The sequence below is a fragment of the Clarias gariepinus genome, chromosome 2, assembly GCF_024256425.1.
Source record: "Clarias gariepinus isolate MV-2021 ecotype Netherlands chromosome 2, CGAR_prim_01v2, whole genome shotgun sequence".
NCBI classification, from domain to species: domain Eukaryota; kingdom Metazoa; phylum Chordata; class Actinopteri; order Siluriformes; family Clariidae; genus Clarias; species Clarias gariepinus.
This window is the reverse complement of record NC_071101.1, coordinates 3,255,050-3,266,620: the sequence shown is the minus strand read 5'-3', so window position 1 is coordinate 3,266,620 and position 11,571 is coordinate 3,255,050. Positions and strand designations below refer to the sequence as shown.

The window sequence follows — 11,571 nt, the reverse complement described above, 5'->3', positions numbered from 1 at the left end:
CTTTATTCCTGACCTGTCTGGTGTGTTCCTTGGGCTTCATGATGCTGTTTGTTAATTAATGTTCTCTAACAAACCTCTGAGGGCTTCACAGAACAGCTGTATTTATACTGAAATTTAATTACACACAGATGGGCCCTATTTGCTAATGAGGTAACTTCTGAATGCAATTGGTTTCTCTGGATTTTAGTTAGGGGGATCAGAGTAAAAGGAGCTGAATACAACTGCATGCCACCATTTTCAGATTTTTATTTGTAAAAAAGTTATTATTAGTTTATCATTTTCCTTTCACTTCATAATTATGTGCAACTTTGTGTTGGTCTATCACATAAAATCCCAATAAAATACATTTTATTTGTGGTTGTAATGTGGAAAACGTGAAAAAGTTCAAGGATTATGAATACTTTTGCAAGACACTGTATACAGTATATCTGAGTACAGAAAGAAAGAGCTTTGGCAATTTCTCTGAAAAGGTTTGGGCGAATCTCTTGTCTAATATTCTTTCTTGCTGTTGTTTCAAGCACTGACTGGACTACTAGGGTTGCCAGATTTCACTAAAAATTAAAACAACAAATCTGAAAATAACACCAAAAAGAACTGACAGTGTGCAAAATAAGATTTTCTGTCTTGCTGTGAGTCTCTGCGTGGAAACAAGTTCACCTTGATACACAAATCTTCTTCAAAATAAACTCAAGTCAGCCCGGCTTTGCATCCCCATTGCCAAAGAAGAAAAGTCCATGAGAGAGGACTGCATTAGGGTCCCTGATCCCAGCCGAGAAAGCCGCCCAGCCGGAGAACATCAAGGAGAGACTCCGGTCAGTGGCTGCGCCCAGAGAGAGCTGGGAGGGGCCGGTCTTGGCTCATGTCAGCTGGAGAGCTCCAGTTACTCTACCTGCCGCCACCTGTCGCCTGCTATGTGCCTGCATGTCAGCTGGGCACTGCCATCGGACCTGCATGTGCACACCTTTAACCTTTCAGCACTTAATTGAGGGTTTTTCAACACTTACCTCTTCAGGAATCTGGTAGCAAGCGGTGATGACTTTCTCCTTCTGCCTTGTCCAGGTGTTGTAGCCATTGTTTCTTTAACTTTATTCCTTAATCTTTGTTCTTGTTCTTTATGGTCAAACATCTCCATCAAAAAATCTCTAGAAAGTCCAGGTATTTGATGTGTTCTAAATCAAGTACACCTAAGGGATATAATCTGATCTTGAGACAATACCTGATTTCCAGATTTGTGCTCTAATAAAGGATTTTATCCAGGGGGACTTGGATAATTCTGAGAATGCAGTAATCATTAAAAGCAGCCAGTACTGTTGACTTTGGAGAAATCACTTACTTTAGTTGTGTTATACTATTTAAATTGCTCTTATTTCATTGATTTTATGTAAAAAAAAAAAAAAAAAAAGTTAGTAAGTTAGTAATTTTGGCAAAGGAAACTATTTTTTAGTGGGGTTGAATGTGCAACTGAACATTTATTCACTCACTTACTCACTCATCGTCTCTACCACTTTATCCTGTATTCAGGATCACAGGGGGCCTGGAGCCTATACACCTTCACACACTATGGACAATTTGGAAAATTAATCTGCAGGTCTTTGGACTGTGGAAGAAAACTGGAGTACCAGGAGGAGGAAACTCACCAAGCATGGGAAGAACATGCAAACTCCATGCACACAGAGATGGAAATAAAACCTGGACAGACCCTGAAGGTGCAAAGTGACAGTGCTAACCCCTACACCACCGTGCAGGGTACAGGGTTAGCAGAAGGGTTGGGTTTTATGTACATTCATTAAACTTTGAAAAGAAAAAGTGTTAAAATTTAAGACCAAAACAAAAAAGTCAAAATACCAGGATGGGAAGTAGTAATACTCTAGATACACCTTATCCCTGCTCACATACTTGTTCCTTGTTCCAAAATGATGGTAAACCTGTGTCTCTGGCAACCCTGACGAGAGCCACAGCGGGACGTTACTAAATGTCTGGATGTGACCAAAGTCTGCTTCAAAAGACCATAACTTTGTGTGAAAAAGAGAGAAAAGTCAGATCTGCTTTACATTTATGCGCATCAAACACAGTAACCACGCGTAAACACAGCATCTGGGACATGGCAAATGGGTGAGTATGAACTTTATACAACTTTATACACTCTATACAAATCTTAACTCTAGAGAACCATTAGCTGTTAGCAGGAGAAGATAAAACCTTTAAGTTCAAAGCATTTTACCAATTATTTGTTTTGCTGTTATTTTAATAAACATGTACAGGAACCAGAATTGTGAAATATAGAGTGACATTTAATTTTTTACAGCACAAAATAGTCAATATAATGAACTAAACACCAATCTCGACTGAGCTAAAAATTAGAAATTGCGTCACAAAGGCATTGAAAAAGCACAAATGCACACAGTCATGTGTTTCTATGGTTGTTTTCAGTTAATATTATTAATATAAATATGCTAATTTTGTGAGTTATGCAACTTCATTCACATATTCTGGTTGTGATAAAAATTTACCCTTTATAAAAGTAATGAGAACGTTTGTTTTTCCTGACATATCCAAAAACCGAAATACACTGTTTGAAGTCTAAAGCTTCCCCATTTACACACATCAAAAAAGGCTTCTATATATGCACATATATCTATTTTTTATTGTCATTGACCTATGCTGAGTTTTCGGCACGTATCTGTGCCACTTGGGTTTTAAGAGTTTAAATTGAACAACATGGATGAAGAAACATTGAGAAATCTCTGGAGGGGCATTTAGGATTTAAACCCCATGTAGGGGTGTAAATTCAGGTAAAATGGGGAAGATTACTTTCTGCCCTTATATCTGAGTATGAAAGGTTCAGCCCTATGTTCCTCTTGCAGTAAAACCTAAATGTTCTTATTTAAATGTTTTTAAAGTTATTCCACTTCATCACTACATCAACCTGCAACTGTTACAATGAGTATTTTAATAAAAAAAAGTTTTATTTCTTTATTTCATTTATAGTTAAACTTAAAGGCATGCATTGTTCTCTAAGCAAGTTAGTTCATGTTTGCACTTGCAGTCATCTTCCCACCCTGTTTTCATGTGCTAAGGTAATTAACATGAAAACAGGATTTAGATTTAGAATGAGGAGCCAAGGATCATGAGAATTAACTCTACTTTCTCCAAACCATTGAGCATAGTGAAATTACAGCACTGCAGCATAGTGTTTTATATCTGATGTCATTTCAGGAATCACCTGGTTAATGTATATTGAAATGTAAGCTTATATGTGTAAAACTAATGTGAAATTACCTACCTAGGAATCATAAACAAATTATTTTCTTCTTTTTGTAAGTTGCTGGATAAGAGCGTCTGCCAAATGCCTAAATGTAAATATTTTATCAAAAGCTGATATTGAATATATAACAATCTACACTTCCTGGCCCAAAAAATAAATAAAAAATTAAATTAGCAGATAATTGCAGCAGTAATGAATGAGTTTCAGTCACGACACTTCTTTAAAACCCAACAGATGGAGTGAGGAGATTCTCATTTCTTAAACATTCAAGTGGAAAGTTGTATCCCATGTTCATGGAAAGGAAAATATGTAACTGTGTTTCAGAAATGTCAAATTACTATCCGTACTATTCCTTGATAAACAGGCAATTTTGGAAGTGTTTCAGTCTGAGTTTAAAACTCGCCACAGCACAGAGTCTGCTCTTTTAAGGGTTTTTAATTACATTTTTTTTAGCAACCAACTCCGGAGACTCTTTACTACTTGTGCTTCTAGATTTAACAGTGGCTTTTAACATCATAGACCATGAGATTTTTTTTTATCCATGTTGGAACAATGGGTGGGAATAACAGGCTCAGCCTTGCAGTGGTTTAGGTCCCACCTCTCTGATAGAACCTTCTGTGTTAGTATAGATGGTTTCTCTTCCAACTCTGCTGCCCTTCCTTGGGGCGCACCACTTTTATTTTCCTTGTATTTGCTTCCGCTCGGAGCTATTTTCCGGAAATATAACATCTCCTTTCATTTTTATGCAGATGACTGTCAGGTTTACCTCCCATTAAAGCACAGTGGTGCATGTTCTGTCAAGCTTCTTCTAGACTGCCTTGTTTATGTTAAAGGATGGTTGGCTTTTAATTTCTTGAATGTCAATGAGGAAAAGACTGAAGTTATGTTGTTTAGACCCAATGGCTCTTTGGTCAGCTTTGTTGTTGTTTTAAAGTGCTTTAGAAATAAAGTGGTATGGTATGGTATGTTATCAGCCAAATGAGGAAGGGTTCCCTGTTGAGTCTGGTTCCTCATATTTCCATCTCAGGTCGTTTTCTCAGAGAGTTTTCCCTTGTTACACATATTCAAGTTAAAGTACAAGCACTTGCCCAAAAAATGTACTACAAGTAGATCTACCATTTAAAATATATATATATACACACATCTCATTATTTTATATATATATATATATATATATATATATATATATATATATTTATTTATTTATTTATTTTTTTTTTTAACATTTGTTTGTTGTAGTAAACCCGCACACAGTGGAGGAACCTTGGCCAACTTTTCTTACATCTGCATCGTGTGGATCAGCGTCTGTGTGGGTAAGAGTTTTTTTTTTTCATACAACCAATTAAACATAAGGTTCTTAAAACTGTCCAGAATAATTTAGATTTTAATTTTCCCATTTCAGAAAGACTTTCTGCAGTACATCAGGTCAATGTATCTGGCACAGTGGGTTCTACAGTTGTCCTTCCATGTGAATTGACAAGTGTAGAACAAGGAATTAGATGGGGCTTTGTTCAAAAGCTTGTGTTTGAGAGAAAGGATGGGAAGACCTTTCAGGGTACCAGTTATAAGAATCGTGTGGACGTTCCTGTGGATGAGCTGCGTAAGGGGAACTGTTCCTTGGTGTTAAAAGATCTGAAACTGACTGATGAGGGTATCTACACCAGCTACAATGCAATAAGATCCACCGTTAACTCCACATCTCATTATTTTACACCAGAAGATCTCCAGATTGGCCAAGTTAAACTTTCAGTATCTAGTGAAGGTGAGTCAGAACACACGATAACCATTAAAAACACACTTGAAAACAGAGCTAGACATAAGGAACTAAAAGTGCCACCTTTGCCAGGATCGTCATTCATGGATGTATGGCAATCTTTAAAACAATAACCTATTTTAGTACCCAATGGCTAGAGCCAAATGTAAGCAAAGTTAGACTCAGGTCTATATTAGGATAGTGACACTATTTGTGTATAGTTGTGCCTTTTTCACAACAAGCAATACGTGATTAAAGTGTACATGCTCTTTTATTAGGAACATTGCTTCCAGTCATTTTATCTCATTTCTCCATCTTAACAAGATCAATAGTAATGGGACACCTGATGTAAGCATGTTATTAAAACAAAACATATTTAATCACATATATGACAATATTCAATCACGTTACTCATATATACATACAGTGGATTGAGAGCATAATTCGTTCCGGAAGAGGGCTCATAATTCAAAACACTCGTAAACCAAATAGAATTTTCCCATAAGTAATAATGGAAACTCAAATTATTTGTTCCACAGCCCCAAAAATACATACATACAAATACCTACATAAAAAATTATGAATACAAAATATAAAGTAAAAATAAAACAAATTAAGCTGCACTTTACAAAAATAAATCCAGACAGATAAGTGTTTCACACAGGCGCTGTGTGTGTGTGTGTGTGTGTGTGAAGCTCAAGTAAGGAGCCCCTCCCCCCCTGCTTGTGTTACACAGTTACCCTTCCTCCACTTTTTTCTCACACACGCACACAATGAAAACTGTTTTATGGGAAAAATAAACAAGAATTCTCTCTGATGACACTCGATTAAGCGACACACGTAATCACTGCAGTAAAGTAAAAATAAAACAAATTAACCTGCACTTTACCTTTAAAAAAAATCGCAACAAAGCATTGTTTCTGTGTAGAGCAGAGAGAAAGAGTGTGTGTGTGTGTGTGTGTGTGTTTGTGTGTGTAAAGACAAAAGAGGGACAGGTCTGTGTGCAAATTCAAGGACACGTGGCACTCTGCCATAACGTTGTCGACAGCAGCACGATCAACAAGTGGCGGAGTGGAAGGAGGATCCACGCTGCCCACATTGTCAATGCTATCAATGCTGTCACTATGGTAATGCTTGCAGGTGTGCTTAGCTATGGGGAAGGCAGGAAAGGAGTAAGATTAGATCATTAAAGATTAGAAGACATGAGCAAGGTACAAATGCTGAAGAACTAAACGTTTAACAGAAAGAGAGACGCTCACCCATGGTCTGTCTCCGCGGGACTGATGACATAGGCCCAGAAAACGGAAAAGTGTATGAAAACATTAAGCACCTCCCAACTATTTTAATTTTTATTTTTTAAGTTAATGAAGATAGTACGGTAAGGAAAAAAGGCTTATAATGGGAAATTGATAGAAATTGCATACACCATCTAGGGACAGAAACAATAATGTGATACAGAATGGCAGAAGAGTTTGATTATAATGGGAAAAAATTTCCGGGCATTAAATAAGAGATAATGGGAAACCTTGACGGTCGAAAGTAAGAAAAAAATTAAAAAGACCAGGCAGACCAAGTTTGGTCAAAGGAAGTGTAAAAAAATAGAAACCGTAACCGGAACGGTGACCAAAGTTGGTCACCAGAAGTAAGAAAAAAGGGAAAAACCTAGGGAGGAGACAGTTGAGTTCCTCCCTCAACCAACAGTATAAAAAGTGTACAGTATGCATTGTATTGCTTTTTAGTCTGTTCTTTGCCTGCTTTTAAACCAGTTGGCTTTTTAACCTGTTCTTGAGCTGGCATTGGGTGGACTCACTTGGACTTTGTTGCAGCAACAAACTCATGCTTACTTCATTCAGATCAACCGACTGCTGAGTCTTGTTTTTTGATACTATTAGAATTTGAATTACAGCTTTTGTTTGAGCGCTAAAATGTGACAGGCCTCTCCCACACTGAGTAATAAGCAGTGTGAAGGCCAGTTGTGGCTGTTCCTTCGTTATCTCATGACAGATTAAGAAGATAAAAGGTGTGGGTTGATTGAGTGTTGAATGTGCGTTTGGTGGATGTTGGTGAGACTCTCAGTACACAGTGTAAAGAGGTGCTGATGCAGGTGAAGGAGCTTATCATTATTCTGTACATTAGCATAGAACTAGAGATAAATTAGTAAATTATTAATCTACGTCTCTCTCTCTCTCTCTCTCTCTCTCTCTCTCATATACACTCACCTAAAGGATTATTAGGAACACCATACTAATGCGGTGTTTGACCCCCTTTCGCCTTCAGAACTGCCTTAATTCTATGTGTCATTGATTCAACAAGGTGCTGAAAGCATACTTTAGAAATGTCGGCCCATATTGATAGGATAGCATCTTGCAGTTGATGGAGATTTGTGGGATGCACATCCAGGGCACGAAGCTCCCGTTCCACCACATCCCAAAGATGCTCTATTGGGTTGAGATCTGGTGACTGTGGGGGCCATTTTAGTACAGTGAACTCATTGTCATGTTCAAGAAACCAATTTGAAATGATTCGAGCTTTGTGACATGGTGCATTATCCTGCTGGAAGTAGCTATCAGAGGATGGGTACATGGTGGTCATAAAGGGAACATGGTCGGAAACAATGCTCAGGTAGCCCGTGGCATTTAAACGATGCCCAATTGGCACTAAGGGCCCTAGAAAACATCCCCCACACCATAACACCACCACCACCAGCCTGCACAGTGGTAACAAGGCATGATGAATTCATGTTCTCATTCAGTTTACGCCAAATTCTGACTCTACCATTTGAATGTCTCAACAGAAATCGAGACTCATCAGACCAAGCAACATTTTTCCAGTCTTCAACTGTTCAATTTTGTTGAGCTCGTGCAAATTGTAGCCTCTTTTTCCTATTTGTAGTGGAGATGAGTGGTACCCGGTGGGGTCTTTTGCTGTTGTAGGCCATCTGCCTCAAGGTTGTGCGTGTTGTGGCTTCACAAATACTTTGCTGCATACAGTACCTCGTTTGTAATGAGTGGTTATTTCAGTCAAAGTTGCTCTTCTATCAGCTTGAATCAGTTGGCTTATTCTCCTCTGACCTCTAGCATCAACAAGGCATTTTCGCCCACAGGACTGCCGCATACTGGATGTTTTTTCCCTTTGTAAACCCTAGAAATGGTTGTGTGTGAAAATCTCAGTTAATGAGCAGATTGCCACGCTCAAAATTGCTTAAATCACCTTTCTTTGGAGTTCAGGAGATAATCTTGACCAGGACCACACCCCTAAATGCATTAAAGCAACTGCCATGTGATCGGTTGATTAGATAATTGCAGTAATGAGAAATTGAACAGGTGTTCCTAATAATCCTTTAGGTGAGTGTGTATATATATATATATTACTCACAATAAGTTAGGGATATTATGAGAGACTTAGTGGATGTCATACATATGGATGACCGTTGCAGGTGACTCCACTGACACCAAGACACCGCCATGAATGTTTGCAGTGGGCACAAGACCATGTGACCTGGACAATGCAGCAGTGGTCTACCGTCCTGTTCACTAATGAGAGTTGCTGGAGAAGGTGAGGTGAGCGATACGCTGAGATCAACATGGTCCCCAGGGTTTGCTTTGGTGGAGGAGGTTCAACAGTCTGGGCAGGCATCACCAGTCAGCACAAAACAGATTTGGTTATTGCACATGGCTCAGTCACTGCACGTTCTTACCTCAGAACCCATCATCATCCCCCAATTCCGCCAGCACACCCCCAACTTTCTGTTCATGAATGATAACGCTCCACCACATCAAGGCAGAATTGTCTGCTCGACTTCAGGGAGTTGGAGTGCCTCATATGGTATAGCCATCAATGTCCCCTGACCGGAACCCCATAGAGCACGCCTGGAACCAGTTGAAGCAGAGACTGGATGACCGTACCCCACCCCCACGTGACATGGCAGAACTGCATGTAGCACTTATGGAAGAGTGGAGCACGTTGCCTAAGAACAACATCATGAGGCTAGTGAGGAGCATGAGACGTCGCCGTTAAGCTGTCATTGCAGAAAATGATGGAAACACGCGCTACTGACACTGTCAATTTCTGTTATTTGGGGCTATCCCTGTTATTGTGTGAATTTTTGTGGTAATAAATATTAAACTAATGAAAATGGTGTTTCTTCTCATACATTATTAGTAATGTCAAAGGGAACTTTTACTTATTTTATTTAAGTTCAGAGCAAAAAGGAAAAGCACTCATGTAAATAACAATATCCCTAACTTATTTGGGTATAGTATAATGTATATACTATATACTAGTTAAGTAGAATTTTCACCCTGTGTTGACCTGAGAAATTAAAATAAATAAATAAATTGTGTCGTCCAGACTCTTGGAGTTCACTTCCACTATGGATGCGTGTTGTTCAGTCACTCATCCAAAGAAAAAGATCAGTTAAAAAATACTGAAAGCCCAGAACAGTTCATGAGTGTGTGTAAATTTCCAACCACAACTGTAACTAAAACTAATTTCTGTCTCTCTGCAGTAATGAAGAGTCCTCACCCACTGGTCCTGGTCCTGTCCCTCGTCTTATGTTTCCTCGTCCAGCTCCTCTGTGGATAAACATAAATCTGACCTACAGCTGTGTACTGTCACTTACAGTGTGTTTAAATCTCACTTGTTGTAGTAAACTACACACTGCAGCTTTCAGACGCTTTCCTGTCATAACTCAGCATTAGTGAGACTGGACTTTCTTTCAGAACTGAACTTCAACAGGATTTTGTTCTGGAGGAACCAGTTTGTTCTTCTCACATATATGAATATATAAATTGAATGTAGTCCCTGACTTTCAAGGTAAGAATTTCCACAGATTTAAATGATACGCTTTCCTACGAACATTCATAGATGCAAACAAATGACAAAATTATCTCACGTCTGTTGTACAAAAATAAAAACTGCAGTGCACCAGATACCAATACTTACAGTTTTATACAATATTGTCAGTGTGTAAGTAAATGTCTAAAATGTCTAAAGTCCGGTAAATTTTATGTGTGTGGGGGGTGTTTTAGGGAGGGAGGGGGACTCGTTCGTAAGTTGGGGACTACCTGTATATGATTTACAAGATTTCTATGTTCTGCTGTTCTAATGAAAAATAGTTTCATCATAATAGAATATAATCCTTATAATCATACAGAGACATTCTGCTGGTGGATGCTCAGTGTGATGTGGTGGATGGAAATTGTTAATCAGCTGGCTTTAAATTAAATAATGCTCATCAAAACTTTTTAATATCATATTATGTAACATCAATATCCACATTCATAGCTTTTTATTTTCATAGTATCTCTTTTGTACTGCATATAATCCACCATCTAATATCTGTTGTAATGTGATTCCAGAATGAACACTGAGCTGAAGCCTGTGTGTGAATGACAAATTTAAAAAAAACATTTATTGTTAATAAATAGTTTTAATTAACAGGATTTACAGTAGAGCATTGCTACATCACTATCAGAAGATGAGATGAACACACACACACACACACACACACACACTCCACATTCCATACACTCCAGTCAGTGTGTGTTTGTGGTTTGTGATTAACTTGAGAAATAAAATCCTTGATAAATTCACATACAGAACTGGCATTAAAGGAACCATGAGTTAAAGGGATGGGAGGCATCTAGTGGTGGTTAAAGAGAGACAATATATAAAATGACACATACTGTATGTCAAGTATGTCAATAACTAAGATTATACTGTACATTACGGCCAGCTCTTTAGTGTTGACTCTCAAGACCAAGCTCATTTATGCTTTGATTTTTATTTGAAATAAAGTTTCTTGTTCATTCTAAAACATTTTTCTTTTCCTTGCTTTATCTCGAGCCTACTTTTCTGCTAGTTGCATGCATGATGTTTCAACAAAATTAAAGTGATCAGATTGAGCTATGGAATATTGATCTGTAAGTGATGATTTGTAATAAGCAGGATAATTCATTTTAAAATGAATATTTGTGTCATGGTCACAGTACTTGGAGACGGACGCAAACGTAGGATTAAGCGCCGACTCTTTATTAGTGATAAACAAAAAACAAAACGAAATGGGACCGCGGTGGTACAGGTGTGACAATTTGTTCCAAAATGTGTTTAAAAACAATATGGAATTAGTTCCTTAATTATTTAATTAAAGACCATATACTGTATAGGAAAGTTTGTTAAATTTTTCAAACGTAAATACGTAAAATATTGTAGTTACATAGAGAATCTGCTGTAGGTAGGATGTCATAATTAATAAAATGAGCATAAAATGAGGGAGATCTGAACAGACGATGTAGTGGTGGACGAGGTCAGACTGGATGCAGTAGCTCTACGATCAGATTTACTGGGAATCAGCGTTCAACAGTAAAGAGAGGATCAGAGGAAATAATAACATTCATACACATCTTTTAAGATCTTAAGACACATCTGAAGAACACACTGTATAAACACTAGGAGCAGTGATGAACTTCTGATGGGTGCAAATGTATGAAAACTACTGAGAACAGAGGTGTGTAACACACTCTCATGTGACATTCAAAGATGAGTAATGAGG

At 38.0% G+C, this 11,571-nt stretch overlaps 1 protein-coding gene across 1 annotated transcript; it reads left to right on the top strand.

Annotated features, from left to right (window-relative positions):
• Positions 1-2,095: 2,095 nt before the first annotated feature.
• LOC128511705 (CD276 antigen homolog) lies at positions 2,096-9,653 on the top strand. The gene is made up of 4 exons (XM_053484688.1): positions 2,096-2,112; positions 4,505-4,578; positions 4,668-5,027; positions 9,526-9,653. The coding sequence occupies exons 1-4, from the start codon at positions 2,102-2,104 to the stop codon at positions 9,600-9,602; spliced, it is 522 nt and encodes a 173-aa protein (XP_053340663.1). The 5' UTR covers positions 2,096-2,101; the 3' UTR covers positions 9,603-9,653.
• The last annotated feature ends 1,918 nt before the right edge of the window (positions 9,654-11,571 follow it).